A 23,797-nucleotide genomic window follows, 5' to 3' on the forward strand; every position below is an offset into this window, starting at 1 on the left:
TTTAATTTATTTTTGAAAATTGTGTTTTATTTCTTTTTAAGTCCTATAAATCCGTTTATTTTATTAATAGAAATCATAATATCCTATTGCCTTTAGTTATTTTTAATTGATCTTTTTTTTGTCTAGGGTATTAAAATAATGAAAAAACAGCTATAGCTTTTATATTTTTATTAAAAATCGAAATACTATTTATAGTATATTGCATCTCGAATTTAATATCTGAAATAATTAGACGTTTGAATTGATTTTGATATTTTCTAATAAACTCTCATATTTTTTCTTTATAAAGAAGTCACTGAATACTACTTATCTAATCATGACAGTGCTATAAATTAACAAATGACATAATTACAATAAAGATGCATAATTTCGGCCCAGCCGCTAAAATAATGACTGACCTACAAAATAAAAAATGATTTATATTTTGTGAGATTGACTAGTAAGGACCGCATACAATTTTTATTATTTATATACATACATTATTGATTATTTACTTTTCGACTAGGTGATAGATAACTCTTATACTGATACAATAAAAAAATCATAACCTAAAAAGCATGTATCTACGTTTGTGTACCAGACACAATAATAAATGTAGTACATAAATAGGCAACTAAAGAACCGGTCAGCTGAGATTCTGTATCGACCGACTTTAAAACAAGGGACAGGTGCCTCGTTTTAAATTCACAAAAGTGTTCATTCACTATCTCGTGTTCACTTGCTGAAACCGCAATATCGATGTCTACAAAAACGGGACCCTTTTCTGTACTTCAAACATTGATTCTTGTCTATGCTTTGGTTTACACCAGTACAGATTGTTCCACATTTTCTCGATTCCATCGTAACCATGATATGTTTATTTTATTTTTATCGATCCGTCGCATTCGGGTTCGTGTAAGAGAATCCCCTGAACGGTTCCTGGTCCATGGAGCGTAGAACTTGAGGTTCCACCGCGGTCAGCCGCGGTCGCTCACCGGTGAATGTTCTGTCGAAGTATTGTGTGTCCAATGGATGTCTCTGAAATATAGTTTAGATTTTGAACGATCTTATCTCTAGAAAAGTATACTAAACCTGTCGCGTTGCCTTTTCTCGTAAAAATATTGCGTGAAAATAATGTTTAAAATTCTTCTAAGAAGGGACATACCACTCGTGGCTTGAACGGCGCCTCGAGCTCCCGGCGCTCGAGGCGGTCCCAGGCGAGGCCGTGGAAGAAGTCCTGGTCGCGCACGTCGCCGTGCATGCACTCGGCGCCGCCCAACCGTGTCCGCGCATCCTTGTCCAGCAACTGAACATAACGAACACTAGGTTTTTAACAACAGGCCCAATTCCTTCAAATGTATTTGATTGTGGAGTTGAGTGCTCCTTAGTATAAATAGTCCTTTAAAATTGTCTTCTCACCCTTGTTAGTATGCTAAGCGCCTCTTGGGAGAGGAAGCGCGGGTAGGAGGGCATCTCGTTGCAGATAGACCAGAAGAGCTCGTCCTCGTCGCAGCCGCTGAACGGACTCTGGCCGATCAGCATCTCGTATAGCAGCACGCCGAATGACCACCAGTCCACTGTCTGGTTATACTTCAATCCTTTTATTATCTGCAAAAGGAAATCACATTGTCAATTTACTTCGATATAATACCTGATCAAAAGACCTAGAAGTGTTTAGAAATAAGATGGTTTAAAACGCAAGCTTACCTCAGGGGCCATATAATCGGGTGTGCCGCAGAATGTGTCTGCGGTCTTGTCTAGATATATCTGCAGTTTGCACATGCCGAAGTCCGCGATTCGCACGTGCCCTTCATAGTCCAGCAAAATATTGTCCAGCTTCAAGTCTCTATATAACACAAACATAAAATTTTATTATATTTTACTATTATTTTTTTTTATTTGTATAAAAACTTATAAATTACCTGTAAATAATACCGCGTTTGTGCAAGAACTTGAGCCCAGAGACGATCTCTGCGGCGTAGAACCTAGCGCGGAGCTCCGGGAAGCGGCCGCTTTGCTGGATGTGGAACATCAGATCGCCACCGTTTAGGTACTCCATCACGAAGAACAAATGAGACTGTAATATAACAAGGTATTTTTTTTTATTTTCACCAGGTAGTTAGACGTATGATATAAAATAATTTGTGCCATAATAATTATTATGGAATTTCTTTTAGGATACTTCGATAATTTGTACAAGCAAAATTACTGCAGTCGCCAGTATTTGACGTACGTTCTTTTCTTGCAGCACCCTAATTCCTTATGGTTGAAAATATTGGTGAGAACAGATTACAAATCGCGTCCTTTTCCCATCAGCTTTTTATTCCTCTGCGAGCCATGTTTGGTATGGCATACTTACATCAGTTTGGAAAGTAGCAAAGAGGTGACATAAGTATGGATGGTTGGTTCCCAGCGCAAGGACCTTTCGTTCTATCAGTGTGCATTCCACATCATCGTCTTCTAGTACAACGTCTTTCTTCAAACACTTTACGGCGTAGTAATACTCTGTATCTCTCAACTCTGCAAGTAACACCTGTAAAGATAAAATATTTTGATACATTTCTAGTGTACTTTCACTGGTCAATAACCTACAACTTGCCTGACCACAAATGAAAAAAAAGAAAAGAAATTAATATAGACAGAAGAAAAGACAAAGAGATAAGTTTTATAGAAATAAAACATTTCAACACGAATCAAAATTGGTTATAACGAAAGTGATAAAATAAAAGCATATAAATTGTTTATGATATGTATGGTAACTCGTGATAATTCGTACTTGTTCTTGTTCAACTATTGGATTAATTTCAAGTAATGAACAAATCAGATGGTGTAAACAATTTATGTTATTAATGAAATATAATGACTTGAAACGCATGTTACATGATGTACTATTCGATTATAATAAATAATATAAAGCTATTTACGTTCCCGCACTGGGAGTTAGCCAGATTTTGGGATGAAATTGAGTTACAGATGTGTTTATGGAAATTGTGTCGTCCTGATAAAATGTTTATTCTATTTCGCAATAACAGATTTTGTTAATATTTTTTTCTAAAAATGTTTTGAACCCACAGAATCCCATATTCATTTTTATAAGTTAACTGACTTGTGTTATCAAAAGGTAACATTCTTGCAATTTTCTTGGCCCGGCGTCAACGCTAAGTGGGCCAGCGTAACCAGGAAGATCATCTCCGGCTTTTATTCTTGTCATGTAACACTCATGTATTCAAATCCAATGAGATTGAATAAATCAAATGGCTGTTATAAATCAGGAGTGCTATGACGTAATACATGAACCGTAAAAATTGACCTGATTGATTTGAAACGTTTACAAGAGGAAGATTGAAAATATTCATTTTTAACAAAGTAATGATTCTATTTTTAAACGCATGTTTATTTTAATGTCATCATCAGCTTACTATACGCCCCCGCTAAGAGGCTCAAAACCTATTCTAAGTCAACGACGCTGGCCGCGGTTTGTTATATTGTTTTATTACATTTGCTATATTGAAAGTATGAAGTATCACTAGCTAAATGTTTTTCTGGTGAACACTTTTACAAGTGATATTTCAGAAATTATGTTGTTTACCTCACGTCTTATTCGAGCGTGAATTTTTGTCCTAATTCTTTCTGTTTTGTTGACTCTTAAACGCGGAACTCAAGTCGTTATAACATACACTTAGCATCGTAATGCCGGGTTGTGCAGACAATAAATGTTAACCTTATTTCAACAGTTTCGGGAAAACATTACTTTTTAAAATCGTTATTTAAGAACAAAGGTTCCTGTTCTTTTACAGGAATGTTGTTTCCTTATCTTGTTGAGTAATAACTGTAAAGTCAAACTCGTTATTTTGTCCGTCTGGAAAGTAATGTTCTTTACTATGTTATAACGGTTTCGTAGGATTAAGGTATATATGTGACTACGTAGCCTTTGACTGCCTTTTCAAATTTAAAAACTAATGTGAACTTTATGTGCATGTTTCTGTAAAGTCTTCTTGCACCAGATTTTTCCACTGATAAAATTCAATGTAAATCAGTTTAATGCATTTATTATTAAATATAAATATTGCAACATATTTATAATTGTAATTAGTGACGGGTTTGAACACACGTGTTTAGTATCGGAGTATAGTGATGTGGGCTGCGGGCTGCGGGCTGCGGGAATAGAATATGAGATGCAACGGCCGGGAGTGAGACGGGCGCAGGTGACCCGAAGCGGGCAATCTGCCATCGACTAATGCCATCAGCTACAACACGCATCACCTCACTACGTCTGCCAACAGACACTTGAACAGACTTACAAAGAAATTGCCAAACGCCCGTGTTTTAATGGTTTCTACATGGAACATTTTGACAGTTTTTTTATCATTATTTTCAAGTTCTTTTTCATATCACGAATGAGAAAGTATAATAGATACTACGTAACGAATTTAACTACCGTTTAAACAATATGTATTTTATCTTAATCGTTTGATCTTAATTTCTTGGTGATAAAACATTTCTGCAGTCACTCAATGTCATAATTTTGAAAATAAAACAGATTGTCATTTGTTTTCCTACTATTTTTGCAGCGGAATGCCACGGTAAACGAATTTAACGTGACTGGAAGTCAGTTTTCAGAGTGATAGTTCTCAATCACTCGCAGATGGCGTTGGTGTAAGTGTACACTCATTGTAAACTACGAAGTGTAAAAGTTGATTTAAATCAACAAGTGCATCTATCAAAGAGTCAATACCGGCATTACAAATAATGTCTAGCGGCCAAACTACATAATTTCGAAAGTCATGTGATTCGCAGCGGGGTCGATCACAAATAAATCACTTGAAAAAATACGTCTGCATGAAAATACGCAAAGATATTTTTGTTTCCTATTTTAAAAATATACCTACATATTACTGAATCTAAAAATATACTTCAGAACAATCAAGTTCGCGTTATATCGTTTTTCATCTTTAAAACAGCATGAATTTAAAATAATAATACTTTCTGACGTTATCAATAACAAACAGAAATGTTGTCTTTATTGTCGTTATTAAATAAAATAAATAAAACTCTGACGAATCCTCTCACGAAATCTGGGACATAAACTTAATTCCTGTATCCTCAATTTAGTTATGTCTCAAAGCTGTTACAATATTCTAAGGCTACTATTACATTCATGGTCTAAGTGTATTATTTTTTTTTATAACCAAATATTACTAAGTTTTGGGGTAACGATCTTTTAATATCGAATACTGAGATTACAACACAACTTGCATATCTATAAAAATGAAAGATGTATCATTCAATCCGCAGTAAGTTTAATTGACTAGACCTATTCTCCCTATCTTAGGTTAATCCGAGCCCGCGTGGGATGTGAGTAGACTGTGAATTTCTAAATCAGATTGCTAATCCGTACAGTTACAATATAAACTGCGTGCCTTGGAAGTTCAACGTACTCTGGACGCGGTATAAATAGATGATTTGACATTTCTCTCAAGTCTCGGAAGCGAATACGCCAGATTTAATGATATATCACTCGTCACGGCGCATTAGCGACTCTCGTAAATTCACTAATTTATTTAATTTCCTCTTCATTTTTAAATGACTCGTGTACATTTGATTACATTTTAAAAGAAATGGCGCTGCACGGCGTCTAGACAAGTAAATGAATACAATTGGTGTATATATAGAGTACCTATTTAACATTTAACATGTAACTCTTCTTTTATAATTCGCATAAGTTTTTATAAATATTAATTTTTGAGCACAGATGATTTTTTTTCCACCAACTCATCAAAACGACATCTAACACGCTTTTTCACGTTAAAGTAGGCTACAAATAAATAACGAAAAGTAGTAGGTTGTTTTCCAGTGACCTACTTATTGTCTATTCTCTATGGTCTACAGGTATTATCTATTTCTGAAGACGACACAGATTTAGATGATGTTTCTATGAAGAAGTAATTGCTTTCTTTCAAAACAACAGATACATTTGAGTAGTTTTGTTTTTGACACTTCTTAAAATTTTAGAGATGTTGCAAATTAAAGCATATTTCAAAAGAAACAGTGATACAATTATTAATTAAAATGTTAATGTACATTGGACTATCGTCGTATTTCTATAAATCGGATCTTCATAACTTTATCCCAAAAATTACTTCGAGCAATATAGTTTTAAATGTATCAAAGGTTCTCACATCAGTTTAGAAGAATTTTCACGATGTTTATAACTATCGTATAGATGAGCTCAGTTTTCTTTTTCCCGATGGAAATTTCCACAGATAAAACTTATGACACTTCAATAAAAGATGGAGCTATCTCTGCAGACACCGTGGACTGTACTGTAGAATTTTGTGAACTAAATATTTGTTGTCTTTTTAAATGTTTATTTATATGAATATAATATGTTGGCTCGGCGTGTGTTTTTAAATCGTGTTTGTCGCGACCGAATATAATAGACGCGTCTCTCAGCGGAACACCTCTCATCTCCCCACAAATCCGAGCATCTTCAACGTGTAGTCTCTTCGAATGCCGAAGGCCAGTTTTTTCTTGGCAAATTCCCTTGTTTCATTTTTTGCGTATTTATTTTTAGAAAGACGTGTTCACATAAATTTTTAGAATTTAATTGTCGAGGGAACTGAAAGCATCGATTACAAAGATATGACGTAAAAGGAACTAGAAACTTCCACAAGATAAATGCAATCTTATTTTACAGTGTCTTGTTACGTCATACGCTTGATCGGTTATATAAAAGCAGATTTTACGAACGGAAGCTTTTCATCGGCAATGATTCGTTCTTTAAATAAAATATAAAGAATTATACTGTTGGATTTCAACTCTTCCATTTATTCAAACTATTAAAACAAATTTACTTTGAAATAGTAAAGACAAATTAAATTGTAAAAAAAAGTTACAGTGACAAAGATAAAAATTGAAAATATATGTAGAGCAAAATAAAATTAAAAACAGGAAAATTGAACATGACATCGTCTCTTGAGACATTTTTACGCGACATTATTGGGTCATTGCAGTTTCTTCCGACAGCATTGGTTGTAGTTCCCAGTGACCCAGTTCGACATAGGAGTCGATGCCAACCGGAGTGGGGTCTATAACTGGCACCACTTATCGGCATTTACCGAACCGACTATTTATATATGTGCATTTAAAAATACATATTAAAGTGGTGTCTAAAATATCTCACAAGTGAAAAGTGTAAAAGCTTATTTATACAAGAGTAAAGTTACGAGTCGTTTCTACGTTACAAATTAATTGAATCTGGGGCTTTATATGTTTGTTTACAACATAAAGATATCATAAGACTATTGTAATTTGTTACAAGTAAACAAAATTACGCTCTTTGTAGTATTCTTAGAAGATATGTGGTTATGTTTTATGATATAAAATTGAACCAAAAAATGGAGGCGTAATAAATATTCTTACCTTGCCAAAACTGCCTTTTCCCAGCACTTTAATAAACTGGAAGTCTTCAATAACGTACTTTCTAAAGCGAGGAATAGTGCGAGCGGGAGGCGTGAACCGGCCAGTCTTTCTGAACAGCCCGTATGCGGTTGATTGTTCTGAAAAAATAAACAAATATCACAATTACTGCTATTTTATGCAATATTCTTTGTATTGTGTAAATGTGGAAAACATTTTTGGTTATATGTGGCAAAATAGCATAACTTTTGCAAATGTTCCTTTCGTCTGAATACGTTAATACCCTGTCTTTGGCTTACAGAGAAAAAATATTTGTTTAGTAAGTCCTAGCTTTAAATTATAAGCATAAAATATGTAATTATTGAAGCATTGCTTATAATACCTAAAAGTGTTTATGTTTCATGTAGTGTAATTGAGTAGAAATAAATATAAATAAAGTAAAATGAATATTAAATGAAATAATAAAAGCATGTGAAGTCTCATTGATATTCATAAGGTGCAAAAGTTCAATTTCGTACACATTACATCGATTCAATAATAATAAACGTTAGTCTTCAACATCGATCGCTAATTTCTTGAAGTTTAAGAAATTTTACAAAGACAGGAATTAATAACAACCAGCTTTCGCCCGCGACTCCGTACGCGTGGAATTAAAAAAAAAAAACAAAAATGAGTAGCCTATGTGTTCTTCCAGACTACCATCTAAATCTATACCTGATTTCATCAAAATCTATTCAGCGGTAGGCTACAAACTCTAGCAAACATCCATCCGTCCATATATCCGTCTATCCAACCATCTAAACTTTCTTAGTAAGAAGTAAGATTGTATTTGAAACCAATAGTCATAAAAGGTATTTTTTGTAATCTTAGCTTTGATATCTTGCGGTGCGTTTAAACGATGCGTATTTGTTTGTCGGTACGAATCCGTGACTCTAGATTTCCCATTAAATTCGCCATTCGCGTATTCTTGAAGGAGATAAAACATTGCCAACATCCATTATACTGGCTATCGATTGCACGTGCGGTACCTAGAGTTTTTTTAGATCGTAAAAGTTTAATTTCGTTGTGGTGTATTTAATTTTGCGTTTCTGGAAAAACCACTGCGCCCGCAGTCATGTGTTCGCATATAAATTTTGAACAGTGAAAGTCATATAACTTTTGTTCACATAATTAAATCTCTTCAATTGTTTTAAAAAATCTGAATAGGATGTCAAAGTATAAAATATTAGCTTTCGCCCGGGACTTCGTTCACATGGAATTAAAAAAAGAAAAGTAGGTAGCCTATGTGTTTTTCCAGACTATCCTCTATATCTATGCCAAATTTCATCGTGATTCGTTCAGCCGTTTAGGGTAACTCTAACAAACATCCATCCATCAAAACTTTCGCATTTATATTATTAGTACGATGTATGAGATATTTCCATATACGGTGTAAAATGTGCTTGTTATTTCTTTATTTTAAGTGTCGTAAACGATACATTTCTTTCATCTAGAACATATTGAGGAGTGCTTCTAAAAATATTCAGCTCAGACAGACCAATATCAAGGTCGTCGCGGATAAATTGAACCTTGACAATTCACATTTTATGCAATTTATTAACTAAAACATCAGAAACAACTGTTGTGAATTTTTAAATAATATTTAGGAATAAATCGAATGAATATTCACGTATGTTTTGTTATTATTAATGATTAGATTGGATGTGATTTAAAAGTATTTATTACGCGTGTGTTATGATTTTGCACTAACACAACCATTTTGATTTTATTTGAGTGTATGATATTATTAAACTAAGCTATAAAAAGATTTTTACGACAAAATAACTCTTCGCACACTCACCATTTCTCTTTTATGTAACTATCAACTACAAACTTTATTATTCTCTGTGGCCATGAGAGCACAGACATACTTAAAGCAATAAAAATAACAACTAAATCAACATAAATTACTTCAATAAGAGACATATACATAACATTAGTAAATATTTGTTCATCATCTCCCCTGCCTCATCCTAATCCCGTAGGGTCGGCGCACTGGGTTTTCGTCCTCCAAATAACTATCATCCGTCATCTCAGTCATCACTCGCTTCTTGATCATGTCTCTTTTCACGCAATCCGTCTCTTTCTATGTCTACTTCTACCGGTGTACCCCTCCACATTCATAACTAACGTCCTTCTCGTTACATGCGATTCATCCCTTCCGATTAGTAAATATTTGTTGTAAGCTATAATATTCCTTAATATGTAATACAGATTAAATTCTCGTAAATCCTATAGCAATTAATGATTTACCTGTTCTATGTAAGCACATAAAACAAATCTAGTACTCTTAGAACTGAAAGCGATAAACATTTGTTCCAGTTCGGTGAATTTATTCCCACGTCTGTCTTAGATCTGCACTCGGAATGACCTCACAAAACCTCACGAAACCTCACTTTGCTAAATGCATTAGTCGTGTTGCGTGGGATTCCATACATTTATGACATAACTTCTGTTTACATTTTTATATTCAGCCATTACATTACTCTTTGAAATGCATTCGTGTTTACAAATGTGTAGTGTTACAGATATTTCAATATTCAAAAGCTTTACTTTCCTCCGCTACGTTCTTTTTAAATTGTAAAAACTACAGCAGTTTTTAAGTGCTAAAAGATTTAGTTATTTACTAATCTCCTAATGGCCATTTTCATCAACCATGTCTTAAAAATAAGCAGCATTTAGGGAGCCTCTAGCGAAAAATTTCGCGTTCGCCAGTTTAAGTGTAATTTTTACTTTTTATTTAGGGACACCAGTTTCACTTTATATTTAGGGAGACAATAAGAGAAATGTCTAAGAATACTTTAGGGTCCGCTTGATGAAAATGGCCATAAAATTTTAATATTACCTGTTAATTTCCTACATTAAGCAATTCTTTATTAATAGTAAAAAAATATATTCTAAGATTAGTAGCGCTCAGCAGTGTTTTTTGTCCAGAGTTAATAATAGACACACAGATAAAAGTTTTTCTAATACAAATCGATACATTCTTTCACAATAGGAAAGTGCGTCATTTTTTTGGCGCTGCTCCTAAATTTGCCAGAGTTTCTTCGTATCAAAACACCTTCAATTGTTTTCATGCAAATGGACTTCTCAGAAAGTCTATAAGAATATATAAAATATATAATGATATATAAGTACCATAAAACCAATTTCACTTTTCCTTAAACATTACTTGAAAACGCAACACGCTTCTTGCAATTAACAATAAATATTTACTACACTTGTTAGATAATAAAATTGATGTATGTCAAAATATTTAGCAGAGAAAACGAAGAGAAAGACCAAATACCGTTTGAGTTATGAAAAACACCACGCTGCATGCGTAGTGCGTAGGCAGTGAAATATTAACCATCTGCAATATATTTAATAATAAACAATAACATTTGTAGAGTTATAAATTACACATGTAAAATCAGATATAATAAAAATAAACATTATTTTTTTTGCAGCTAATTCAGGAACAATAATTAAAAAATTATGATTATCACGGATTAATTAAAATTTATATTAGGTTTAATGCTTAAAAACACAAACCTCTGGTCCAAAATAGCGAACAATTAATACTAAATTTATTAAGATTTAACTGCTATCACGACATTTGCAAAATTATTTACTTCAAGAATGATAACATGTGACAAGGAATGCGGAATTCACAATAGAAGGTCAACAGTGTTAGAAAAAATCATAAAGAGCTTTCAACATTATAAATATTCATCTCCAGAATATAATTCGATTTTTGCGTATTGTATCGATACAAGAATATCGTAAACTACCAGTGCTCTACTTAGAATAAAATTTATTGGATAGTTTAAAACAGAAATATCTTGCACCTTATAATTATCACGATCTTTTTGTTTCATATTATGAAATGAAACGAGTAAAGCATTAAACAGAAACAAATGAAACATTAAATTAGTGTGATTGTTGTCTTTATCTGTGGTTAATGAAGGTAACAAACAAACGACAAATGTCACTCAGGTATCCAAAAATAACATCAAAAGGAAGCAAAACAATACACACACAGGTACTGAGTACGTTTGTACATCTCACCGAGCTCTCGTTCTAAGATATCAGACCCTAGGGGTTGCGTCGCATTGCCTGACGTGCTGGGGCACTCTCCACCTGTACATATGTCTATTGAAGCACGCGTCACACTCAAGAAATAAAATAATGCAGGAATATTTTTGTACAAAATGGTGCCGCAACAAACAGATTGTTATTGCTATTTGATGCTAAATTATTATTACGCTGCGTACGACTTTCATATATAAAAAACTTGAAAAATGTATTTGCATAGATCACCTAAGAACATCTAAGTGATATCATGTCTCTACCTGTTATACTTTTTAAATTAGAAATTGATTCATATTGTTTATTATCAACTTTAGAAAACAAATAGGTATGCCGCAATATGACCGTTAAGATAACGCCCAAGGGATCGTTATAATGAGTTCTGGGCTATAAAAATCTTTAACGTTTGATGTGCAGCCAAATCAATCGCTGTTTATAATCTTAGTATCAATCGGTTAGTCACAAGGGTCGGACTAGCAAATCAATTAGCTAGACGTTATCAAAAGAAAAATACATGACCGATTATGTTGATCAATTTTAACTATGAGCTACTATGAGATTGTTTACTATATGTTTTTGACCGACTTCCCAAAAGAAGGACGTACTCAATTCGTCTGTATATTTTTTTATTTTTTTATTAACCATAACTGTTCGCGACTTTGTCCGCGTGGAATTAAAAAAATAAAAATAAAACATGGCCTCTGTTACTCAGCGATTACGTAGATTTTCATTAGTAAAAGAATTTTTGAGATTCTCCCAGTAGTTTTTGAATTATTTCAATAAAAACAAAAATCCAAATCTTTCCTTTTCATAGCATTACTACAGATGAAGAACATAAAGATTTTGTTCTTGTGCGAGCTTCTAGTGGCTTTGTAGAATATTAATTTGTTACTTTATTGCCATTTCAAATTATTTTATCAGTACCGTCGCGTTATTAATTACAGGTAAGAGAATGATTGGCTTCCATCCAGCCGCAGACATTGCGATCCCATCTCACGCCCACCGAAACTTGTAGTCGTCATAAAAACAAATTCGAAAAACAAAACGTTTACTATCTATCTATAGTAACTAACAGTTATTCTTAAAAAAAAAAAGATATCACATCTTTATGCTTTTTAAAACATAAAAAATACATAATCAATTCACTAGCCAGCGTCTCTAATCTTCGAGATAAAAAACAGGAGAAATGGTCGGAATTTTTTGATATATGCAGGACACGTTATCACAATTTCTATAAGACGACATTGGTTGTTATAAGGCGTGCTATTAGATGCTCTTCTCGTCTTGTTCGATGCAATGTCTATAATTATTACATCAAAACATAGATCTATCTGAGACACGTAATCACTTAAACCGGGTCATGGATTATGTTCGTAATTTACTCTTATATATGTAGATTTTTGGCTCCGATATACCCACCTTTTTTAGACGCGGTGCGAGTCGCAAGAGCTTCGACCAAAAGCCTCTGGTTCACTCCGCATAAGTTTGCTGTCAATTTCTCACACTTTCTATGGCAGTTATAATCGCAGTCTATAACAAATAAATTCAATTTCTCTGCGAATGAAGTTTTAATGAATATTTACCAGGGTTATTGAAAGCCATGCAATGCTAACATGCTTTTAAAGTGACATTTCTATTTACATATCAAAAGAGTAACTTATTAGTTAATGATTATTGTGCTGTACCTTTTCTAACCCAGTTGAATCCCGCAGGCGACGTGGAAGCGGAAGAATCAAAACCGGAATCATTGGATCCGGTAGACGTTCTGCCGTCGACATTATCACATTCGTAGAACTCTCCAGAACCTTCGCTAGAAGTCGTCTCTTCTTCCTCATCATCTGATGTTTCTTCATCAGACGAAGATTCTGATGAACTTGTTGATCGAATTTGTAGTGGAACTTTCTTCTGAAGAGGTCTCGGTGTTGCAATTAATGGTTTCAGTGCCTTTTCTTCCTTCACGGGTTTAACCGGCTTTAGAATCGCATTGTGTTTAACCGAATTTTGTCTTGTATTTTCGATTTGTTTTTGTTTCAAGCTGTCACTTACGTCTTTTGATTCTACTATTGTTATTTTACATATTTCGGTATTGTCACTTGGAATGTTTGGGATTTCTAAAGGCGTAATATCACTTTTTTCGTTTGTCACATCTTTATTGCTACATAAATCTTCTCCTACTTCTTCTAAGCTAAGCTGTACTTGATTTTCATTGGAGCATGAACTGGAATCCGTAGAAGTCATGTTATTCAAATTATTGCTACTGTTTATTTCCTTGTCTAGTAACTTTTTATGATCATCATTACTTGGTTCAACTTTTTCATGCAATGCTTTTTTATTTAATTTTGTTTTCTCAATAATATCTTTGTTATTTGATTCAGTATCATTTACAATTTCTTTTGTACGGTTTTCTAATAATTCTTTAGTAGAAATATCAAACGTATTTCTCTCCGATTCTTTCTCGTTTATATCTTTTTGTAATTTTTCTGATCCCTCTGATTTGACATTTTTCTTTGGCGTTATACGCTTGAGCTTTTTCCCTTGAGTACTCTTTTTAATCTCATCATTTTGATCTTTTCCGTCTAATTTCTCTTTCTTAGAGGAATTGTTCTTTTTTCCTGAGACTTTTACCTTTCCTTTTTCGGAACTTTCCTTTACTTTAATTTGTTTAACGCCTACCACATCTTTTTTAGTAACCGCCGCAGGTTTTTCCTTTGGAGTAGTGTTATTCTCGATTAACGGTGTCGGTTCATTTTCTAATTTATCAGTTGTCACAGGAATTGTGTCAGGTACTTGTTCTTTATTATAGTCTATTGGGATATTTATTGAAATGTCCGAAGCAGCTTGAGAACTTTCAATTGATATGGCGGTAATATTCCCACTATCATAGTTTAAATTTTGACCATCGGAAGTAGAAGCGCTAACTTTTTCATCAGTCTGTTTGGATTCTTTGGTTTTTTTAATCTCTTCAATGTCACTTGCACTGATTGTTGTTTTATCTTTTGATTCTTCGCTACTGTTTGAAATGTCTTGAATATTGTTATTGATTTCACTGTTTTCAAATTCACTTTCAGGATACCAAAACACAGCACGTTGGAGATTATCTTTTTCTTTTGCTATTTGATGTTTTCTTTTGGTTAAATATACTGTTTCTCGTTTTCCAATTTTATTCCAAAAATTGCCGTCTTCAGGTTCAGGAGATGCAGGATCGTTGCTTTCAACCTGAATCTTTCTTTTACTACTTGGAACCAAATGTTCAGTATTCTTACCTCCCAATGATTGTTTATCAACTTCAGTGACCACTTCACTTCTAAACGTGATTTCTTTCCTCGGTGGACGAGGTTTTTCCTCGACTGTCACATTTTCAACCTTAAATCTCAATGGGCTAGAAGGTGGCGTAATTTCGACGGTTGATGTGATCTTTGTTTTAAGTTTAGGTTTGACTTTTGTTTTTTCTTGGACATTTTTATCACCAATCGACGACCTGCTTTCCTCAATAGGCGGAAGATTTTTTAGACTCAGGTCTTTAGGTATTTCTACGATTGAATTTAGTTTTGAAATGCTACTCCCCGACGAAGATTTTTTAATACTATGTCTTTTTGCAGGAGGTTTTTGATCTTTTAAGTTACTTACACGTGTATTCAATGAATGATCGGATTTTGTTTTAGTCAAGGGAGAACTTTTTATTTGTGATGTTTTTGAGTTGTTTAATTCTTCTGTTCGACAAGATTCCTTGGTGTCGGGTTTATCTTCATCAGTACCAATTTTACTTAAATCTAACGTTGCTGTGCTAAGATTTTCCCTTCTGATAAGTGAGTCTAATAAACATGCTTGTTCTGCTAACATTTCCATGGAACATCTTCTGTCGGGGGATTTGCTATTAACCGTATTATGTGGTGTTGCGAGAGGTAAAATCGCTGTTTTTTGTTGTTTGTTTAAAGTCTCTTCAACATTATCTACATCATTACTTTTCACTTGAAATTTTTCAACTAATTTTTCTCCTAATGTTTTTTTCTCTTTAGTATCTTTATAAATCAAATCATCAGACAGTTTCTCTCTCCATCTTTTTGATTCCCCAGCATTTTCGTTAGTTTTTACGTTATTGGATTCTTTTTCTGTGTTAGATTCCTCTTTTCGTTTTTCTTCGACCGGTTTACGAGGAGAATCTCTCTCCTTTCTTTTCAGCGTATGTAAGCGTACTACAGTACGTTCACGTTTTATAGCACCGCGTTGTCCAGGCGAAGTGTCTATCCCAGTTTCTGGTTTGTCTTCTACCCTAGGCATAAACGGACTTACATCCTCTTTTGCTTTTGAATTCTCTTCTTTTTTAGGGCAATCACTTTGAGCATATGAAGTTTTACTGCGGTATTTGTCACGTGATACATCAATATCAGCCGTATTTATATTGACAGGTCGTGGAGTATAAGATTTTGCAGAAATATATGTTCTATTAGATCTACTTTGTATTGGGGCCCTTCTAGGGCTATTTATTCTAACCGGACTGGATGTCCCACGCTCGGAAATCGTGCTGAGCATGGGCGAATATGATCTTCCACTCGAGATCCATCTTGAACTCACAGGCGTTCGGGAGTATCCACTTAAAGACGAATGGTTACTGTAACTGGCACCGGGATTAAGATATGAAGCACTGTACGACGTCCCCAATGGGAGCAACGAGCTGCTGTAGCTGTAGGGTGAGCTGGTATACGATGGAGTTCCACTGTAATACATGTTCGAAATGTGTTCGGAAAATAGAGGCATCTTATCGCGTAGCGCAATAACACGGCGCGTTCGACGCCGACGCTCGGGGACGGCGGGCTCGCGGCGCGGACTGACGCCGGCGGAGGACGCAGCGCTTGGGCATCAGTCAGGTGAGCGCCCCGCCTCCGCCCCGCCCGCCGCTCTCCGCCGCCCCTCTCACTACGCAGGTGATTGATTGATGAGCTTCGGTGACAATTATAGCCGCCCTGTGACTAAACGATTTCGGAAGAAACTTTTTCATTTACAACATTTACGAGTAGTTACTCATCTTATGTTATAAATATTTTAAAATGTGAAACACAAGTAAATGTACAAAGCATTTACTATTTAACAATAAATGTTCTCGCTGACATGTACTTACTGAAGATTTGCTTAGATGACAAAAATAAATTGCTACTCTATTTCTATTCTTAGTAGACGTTCCGGACTACGTAGTTCGACGTCGTATTTATGTCTGTACCTGAGTAATTACACAATAACTATTATTGTAGCGAACGTAAATTGATTGTACACTTACAATCAATAAAGATATCTTTGAATTAAGCTTTTTTTAACCTATTTTGACTGATAAAAATATATTATTTTTATAGTTCATTTAAATACTTATGTGCAAATGTATAATAATAAACAATGTAGTGAATTACATAAATATAAGCAATCATTAAGCTATAGTTATTGTACAAAAAAATATAATGCGAGTAAAAAATGTTGTTTTGTGCAACATTTATTTTCGCGTTTGGCACCTTGGATTGGGTTGTTAATAAACCTAACCGAATATGTAAGAAAGTAAAAGGAAATAGATAACTCTAATTTAATCTAAACAACTTCATAAATAGTCTTGTGTTTGTTTCAGATAAACTGATATAGCAACTAGCGCCATCTATATAGAAAGTTAAAATATACGTCCACTAATAAATGGTGGCCACTTCTTTGTACGAGTTTTCAAGAAATTTCAGGACAAGATTTTCTAAATATTTGAAACACAGTTCACTAAAGTTACAAATATATTTTGCGTCAAATCTGGATTAGTTCACTTAGCTGAAATTTTAAAGGTCGTTTTTTTACAAATTGTCGGGGCCGCTTGCTCGTGTGTTTTAATAAAATAAGGTGGGGAAGTGTTTAAACGAGTGGCGGGAATACCAATCAACAATGATCAGGATGTACAGCCGCATTGCCAACCTTTGAGGATTTAGTACACATCCTTATACTAAAAAGCTTACCTTGTCTATGATTTCAACATTTAATTCCAGACGTGTCAAAAACTTTTCGTTGTGTCCTGCAAATGAGGACGCAAACAACTTACCTGAACAGCTTTTCACATATAAAAAGTGCAATGATAATATTAATAGACCAATATAATAATATAATACCCTTAGTTTCGCGATTTTAAAAATGATTCGCTTGTTATATACATGTTTAAACACTACACAAAGACAATTTATTTCTTACAACTTCCTTTGTTCTGTAACCGTCGTTTTTTCATATGCTGCCCGCTGACAAAACGGTGACACACCACATTCTGTGAAAAACTTTGAAAACAGCTCTAAAGTTTTTGTAACTTTTTAAGTTATTGTAATAATATTAAATGTAACAACATCAATAAACAACAATTTTTGTAATGTATAAGTTATTATTATAATGTTGTGTTCTTCATAGTCTTCAATTATTAAAAAAAAATGAAAATAGTGTTAATTAATGTTAATAAAAACAACAAATACAAATTGTAATTAATTATTCATCATCAATACAACAACTACAAGCAGTTACACATACAGACACAGGGCATATCCACAAGTTACTAAAATTAAAAAAATAAAATAACAAGCATGCTTAATATCTACGTATACTATTATAATATGATCGCCATGAAGATTTACGACTTCGACAAAACATAACTGTATGGAATAATTGCAAAAAGATCGATATATTAATTATATTAATATCTTCAGATCTTCCCTTTTTCTCGTTGATGAAAAATCAAAATAACTAGATTGTTTTGTATGGTTGTTTTGGTACTGGACAACCGTTTAAGTTATAAGAAAGACGTTTCTGCTTTACCTTCACATTTTAGTCCCTGCTTGAAAAAGCCGTAGAGGAGCGCTCCACAATGGTCACAAAATGTCGGGGACATAAACTGGTGGGGACGGAACCGATGTGGAACATCCACTTTGAACCGCTCCCTTAGGTACTGTAACAATACCTCCCTTTTAATTGTTTTTATTTATCACATACATACAATCCCACTTAAGGATCTTTAAGTTTTTGTTTCATATCATAAGGTAGCAAACAAGCGAACGGCCTGAATTCGACGAAAGAGCGTAGCGACCGCTGTCCATACACATCCACAATTGCATATGCGTTGACCACCCTTTATTGATGAAGGAAGAGACGCAAATACCGTAACAGTATATCCCCTTCTTATGCGTCTCGTTTATCATCAATCAACTTTCCCTTCCCAGGATGGGAATTCTTTAGTAGTAAAGGTTAAGAAGGTAAAGGGGCCTCCGGTACCTTTGTACTCATCAGACGAAACGAGGAATTGCTTCCACTTCACGAATGTCTTTTGTGTGGTCGTGGAAGATGTTACCGCGGTCTCTGGCTCTGTTTGCACATTGTATTTAATAATAATATTGGGATAGTACTTGGCTAAATCTATACTAATATAATAAAGCTAAACACACTTCTTTGTTGCCTAAGATGTCAGCAATCACAGCATTTTTTCGAATAAAACTTTTTTTTTTTTAATAAAAAGCCCTACACTTACGTCACGCTTTGGGCTATACCTATATTGTAGCACCGTTAAACTTAGGGGTAAATGTTTTTCATAAAAACCCTAATGTGGGTAAGAGACCATAAGTTGTTGCCAACATCAAGGGAGCAAGCTTGCCATGGTTTGACATCATGTCATGTCATTTTGACATTTGCAATTGATAATTTGACGAATGTGAACATTAAAATGTTTTTATAATTTCATGCGTATGAAATCGCATGGGAACAGCTAGTTTTTTAAATATGTTTAAAGATTGTTCCAAGAGTCTACAGAAACATAACTCCTACGACGAACAGTACGGTTGCACCAAGGACAATTACTTTTTGAACATCTATTTTGTATAAGGAATGCGTTTGTCTTTGATGTCATGTCTGAGAAAAACATATTGGGGACTGGGGAGCGAAAATAAATCTGGAATCCTTAAAAGTAGTTATTTCATTAGCTGGTGCTCATCAGGGCCCGACTTCTGGACTCTTGTACATTTACAGCAATCTTTAGACATATATCTAGGTTTAGAAAACTAATAGAAAACGCTTCATTTGATACTAACGACAGTAGTCTCGGAGGAGGCGCTGGAGCCGGAGCACTTCCCAAGCAGTTTGTTGTGACATCGCTTGTGCACGGCGGTCTGACAGACGACACAGCGGTAGCCCTGCTTTCCGAAGCCCCACAGGAAATCTTTGCAGAACGCGCAGAACGTCGGCTGACGGAAAAACTTCGCGACGAACCGGTGGCCATTCACTGCGTGCTCTCTGAAAATTACGAATGCAAATTTTAGTGTATGTGATAAAGTTATTGGCAACTATTGATGTAAACGGTGGGACTTATTTCTAGAAGCGAAACATATTTTTTAAATGGCTATATCATAATTATCGGTTTTTACATGGATTTATTTTTTTCAGAATAAAAAAAAAAGTTCGTGATAAAGCATGGTAGGTATGGTATACTCTTCGGGGTTGCGGACGTAAGCGAAAGCGTGCCCGTGGCCCCGGCCTAAGGCGTTGGAGGAACCGAGGGGTTTAGTGGGTATGCCCCCCATTAGGGGGGAGAGTCCCACATAACTACCGCGTCCCCCTGAGCGCAGAGTATGCGTAAGATGCATTCCCCTCGGGCAAAAAAAAGGTACGGTATACTCTGAAGCTATAAATTAGGCTATGAAACATTTTCTTATCTCATTACATACGTGAACGAGTTACTTACATAGTTAATGTAATGTTTGCATACTATCTACAGAATGGAGAAATTTCGATTGCTTAATCCCTTTAAATTTGCTAAGAAGTTAAAAAGTGCTCTGTACTAATCGAAATAGAATTTAAATTGCAATGGGGGCTGATATTACAAAACTGTTTTGCTTTACTTTGGCCGCGTAGTACGTGGGTGTCCCCAGGTGATAGATGTGTGTTAACTATAATACGAGTAATGCTCGGCATGTGACATGCTCGATATTGAATAATTTCACAGTTCACGGCTTATTGCGCTCACAGATATAACATATATCACAGAGATAACATTGTACAAGTTCATTGTTCTAATTAGACTGAAGAAATCATTTTTATTTTGTTTGAATTCATTAAAAGAACATTAAAGGTTGATTTTGAGAAAACAAGCACAGTATCTGATTAATACTTAGGTATTCTTTTTCTGTATTTAATTCACACAAAGAATCATTCTTTTTCGTAAAGTGCCATCTTCCTTCGAATTACGGCGATCATAATTGCAACTTGCATTCTTAACACCGCGGCTCTATAAAGTGAATGGGATCAAGAGATCATTAATATGATGTAATACTTGGCTTGCATGGTAGGCTCCTAATAGTGTGATATGTTAAAATAGAAGTGGTAACTTACTTGTGGTGTTTGATGGCGCCGCGGCGCTGCGTGATACGTTTGCCTCGCGAGCGCCGCACATCGCTCGCCACGCCGGCCCCACCGTCTCTGCCGACCTTGCGAAACTCTGGGTACCACTGGAATATATACAAAACCATGTTAAAGATGAGTCTTATCTGATTTTATTTTCACTTAGAAACTAATAGATATTGTAAGTCAAGGAAAAATAAAAGTCAGCAGTATGCTCAAAAATTAACTGTAAGTAATTATAATCATGTACGTAGTTAAATAGAAATATTTAATTATGTATTTCTTTATTACAATTCTCAAACGAGCTCTCTACGTCTCAATAGGTCGACGTGTACCCGTCTCGAAGGACCTGAATGCAGCCAGGACCAGAATCGGAACCCGATAGCACTATTTTAGTAACCAATTTACATGGAAGTAATTAATATTTCCATGACAATATATTATTTTAGCATTTTGTTTATGGAATTTCAATCAATACCATAAATCATGGGTTTATTTTTTCTATATGTCATGTCATAAAACTGTCAAACGAGTGTAAAATATCGTATTTTTTAAAAACGGTCTGGTTTATTTCAAATTTATTTATCAACAACAATTCGACATTGCCGCGAAAACTTGGCACGAGCTTTATCATTGAGGTGAGTCATGCTTTTCTTTTTTTACAACCAACATAACGAGAACACTCCGTGGACAATAATCGAAGCCGTTTCGTACAGCAGTTCGCCCCCGACTTCACTCGGTTCGCTTTTACGGTTGTTTTGAGTTTATTGTAGTGCTTTCATAATCCGATTTGCGGCGCGTCGTAAAATGATACGCGGCCAAGAATATTCGCAATTGAGCGTGGAATCACGTATTCGTATTTGGTACCAACTCCGAACGAATGCGGTGAATTAGATTTTCAACCGACAATTATGTACGGTATATCATATACAGATAAGAACTATAAGCGTTATAAAAAGAACAGAGATAATAAGCAGCTTCCATAAGCGGGGAGATGTGAACAGATTCGTATCAAGATTGCGCCAAATGAAACTCTGCTTAACTTTTGGGTTACGGATTTATTATATAGTTATGTACAGTGTAATATATTTAGTCAATCCCCATTAGTAAAGAACGTCGCGAGCGCATCAACACCGAAATTGTCTCAACTCAAGGTCTTTTTTTGTACATTCTCTGGCAAGATCGTATGAATGTCCATTGTAAAATGCGCATCGAATAGCCAAAATATTGCACTTGAAAGTGTAATTGACTGACGGCTGATTGATTTTATGTCCATTGTCTAAGAGGATTACAGAGGTGTCAGTTTATAAACGCATAAACATAAATATTTAAATCTCCATTAATAATAATAAGAATTTGTAAGAAAAATCTTCAAAATGTCAGTGAAAAACATACATTGTCAAGCAACGAGACAATTTGGCTCGAGATGAACAGAAATCGGTAAAGGGTACCAAGGTTGCTCGGCTAACCCATCGGCCGGTAAATGCACGTCTATAAATAGAAGGAACCAACCGCTAAACGTTTGATGGGATTGCTACGTTGGACGTCACGCATTGCTGATAATCAATATCAATCGAACACACACGTGGAAATGGTAGCATAACATTATAGTTTAATTAAAAATCATTAAACAGTTAAGACTTTTTTCGGTAAGAAAAACAACTGACTATTGGAAGAAATAAGTAAACTTGGTCTCAGTTCTTTAAGTTTGTGTATATTAAGAATTGTACAGATTTCATCTTTCAATAAACAATAACTTATATTTGCATAAGATCCTCCCACCTTAACTACGTTCCTTCTCCTTAACATCTATTGGAAATTTATTGACTATTTACTCATTTAATTGTATCGTTATATCCTCAAAACGTCGTTCTACAATAAAAAATGAAACACTAAACGGGTGAATCAGTCAGAAATTGAACAAATCTAAAGGAACGTTTAACGTTTTGTACACTGATGATTCATAAAACATATACAAAATAATCCTCTAATTCGGATGTAAATATTGTTTTAATGAATCAATTTAATGCTAACCGATGGTACATGTTAATCATTCTGTTTGCTATGTAAATAAAGCATGGCCGCCACAGCATGAATGAAGCTAAGACAATGTAAATAAACAGCGATACCGTGGTATGACACACGCATGGGCGGGAATCATACGAGAAGGCTGCAGGCATCAAATTTAAATTTTGTAAATACCATATCTAAAATAGATACGTAAGTATACTTAAGTTCTAAGGCAAAAATTATCTAGGGTCTAATCTGCAATATTATTTTGAGCTTTTGTCTGAATTTAAAAAAAACGAAGCTCAAACGAATTTAAAAGTGCTTAAATAACAAGGGGAAGTTAAAGATAAGGATTGTAACCCTGGGTTACCTAGATGAGCATTAAGTAAAACTCACTCTTTCGAGGGGAAGGCGTTGGACGGGGGCGCGCGCGCGCGGCTGTGCGGGCGTCGTGCGCCTGCGCGCCCCCCCGCCCATGAACATCATCGGGACGCGCCGAACATCGCCGTTCGCCGCGCACGTTCGCTCGCTCGCTACTCTCGCACGCTTGTGTATTTATAAACGGAATTCCACGCGCGCTATTCGCGGCCGGATACTACTTTTTACACGACTTTCAGCACTTACGACGTACGGAGCACTGAGAGGCGGGCTCCTGAATTGTCTGACTGTGCGCGCGCCGGTCGACCGCACGCTTCGTCGCATCGAAAGCTTCCACGGTATTTCGCAGACGATTATATCGCGCAAGAACACGATACGATATAAAACGTTAACTTTTATGTCGACCCATTTATTTCATTTTAAATTCCGACTGATGATATTCCGACTGACGTTTTGGTATCATTGAAATTTCAATATGAAACGCGTCGGATTACTGAAATCGGAGTTTTATCTGTAAATA

The 23,797-nt window shown here is 35.1% G+C and overlaps 1 protein-coding gene across 4 annotated transcripts; it reads right to left on the bottom strand.

The window, feature by feature from the left end:
• Positions 1 to 186: 186 nt before the first annotated feature.
• LOC106100216 (putative protein kinase C delta type homolog) lies at positions 187 to 23,546 on the bottom strand. 4 transcript variants are annotated; one of them, XM_013279000.1, is made up of 13 exons: positions 23,296 to 23,546; positions 20,881 to 20,996; positions 19,584 to 19,785; positions 18,322 to 18,451; positions 12,928 to 13,038; positions 11,488 to 11,559; positions 7,402 to 7,538; positions 2,339 to 2,512; positions 1,902 to 2,056; positions 1,687 to 1,825; positions 1,399 to 1,587; positions 1,145 to 1,285; positions 187 to 1,017 (listed from the first exon to the last, which is right to left on the bottom strand). In XM_013279000.1, the coding sequence occupies exons 1-13, from the start codon at positions 23,383 to 23,385 to the stop codon at positions 868 to 870; spliced, it is 1,806 nt and encodes a 601-aa protein (XP_013134454.1). In that variant the 5' UTR covers positions 23,386 to 23,546; the 3' UTR covers positions 187 to 867. The 4 variants fall into 4 exon arrangements, with proteins under 4 accessions (XP_013134454.1, XP_013134451.1, XP_013134452.1 ...); XM_013278997.1 differs by lacking the exons at positions 18,322 to 18,451; positions 19,584 to 19,785; positions 20,881 to 20,996; positions 23,296 to 23,546 and adding an exon at positions 13,194 to 16,779; XM_013278998.1 differs by lacking the exons at positions 12,928 to 13,038; positions 18,322 to 18,451; positions 19,584 to 19,785; positions 20,881 to 20,996; positions 23,296 to 23,546 and adding an exon at positions 13,194 to 16,779.
• Positions 23,547 to 23,797: the final 251 nt, after the last annotated feature.

This window comes from Papilio polytes, unplaced genomic scaffold (genome assembly GCF_000836215.1).
Source record: "Papilio polytes unplaced genomic scaffold, Ppol_1.0 DF824069.1, whole genome shotgun sequence".
NCBI classification, from domain to species: domain Eukaryota; kingdom Metazoa; phylum Arthropoda; class Insecta; order Lepidoptera; family Papilionidae; genus Papilio; species Papilio polytes.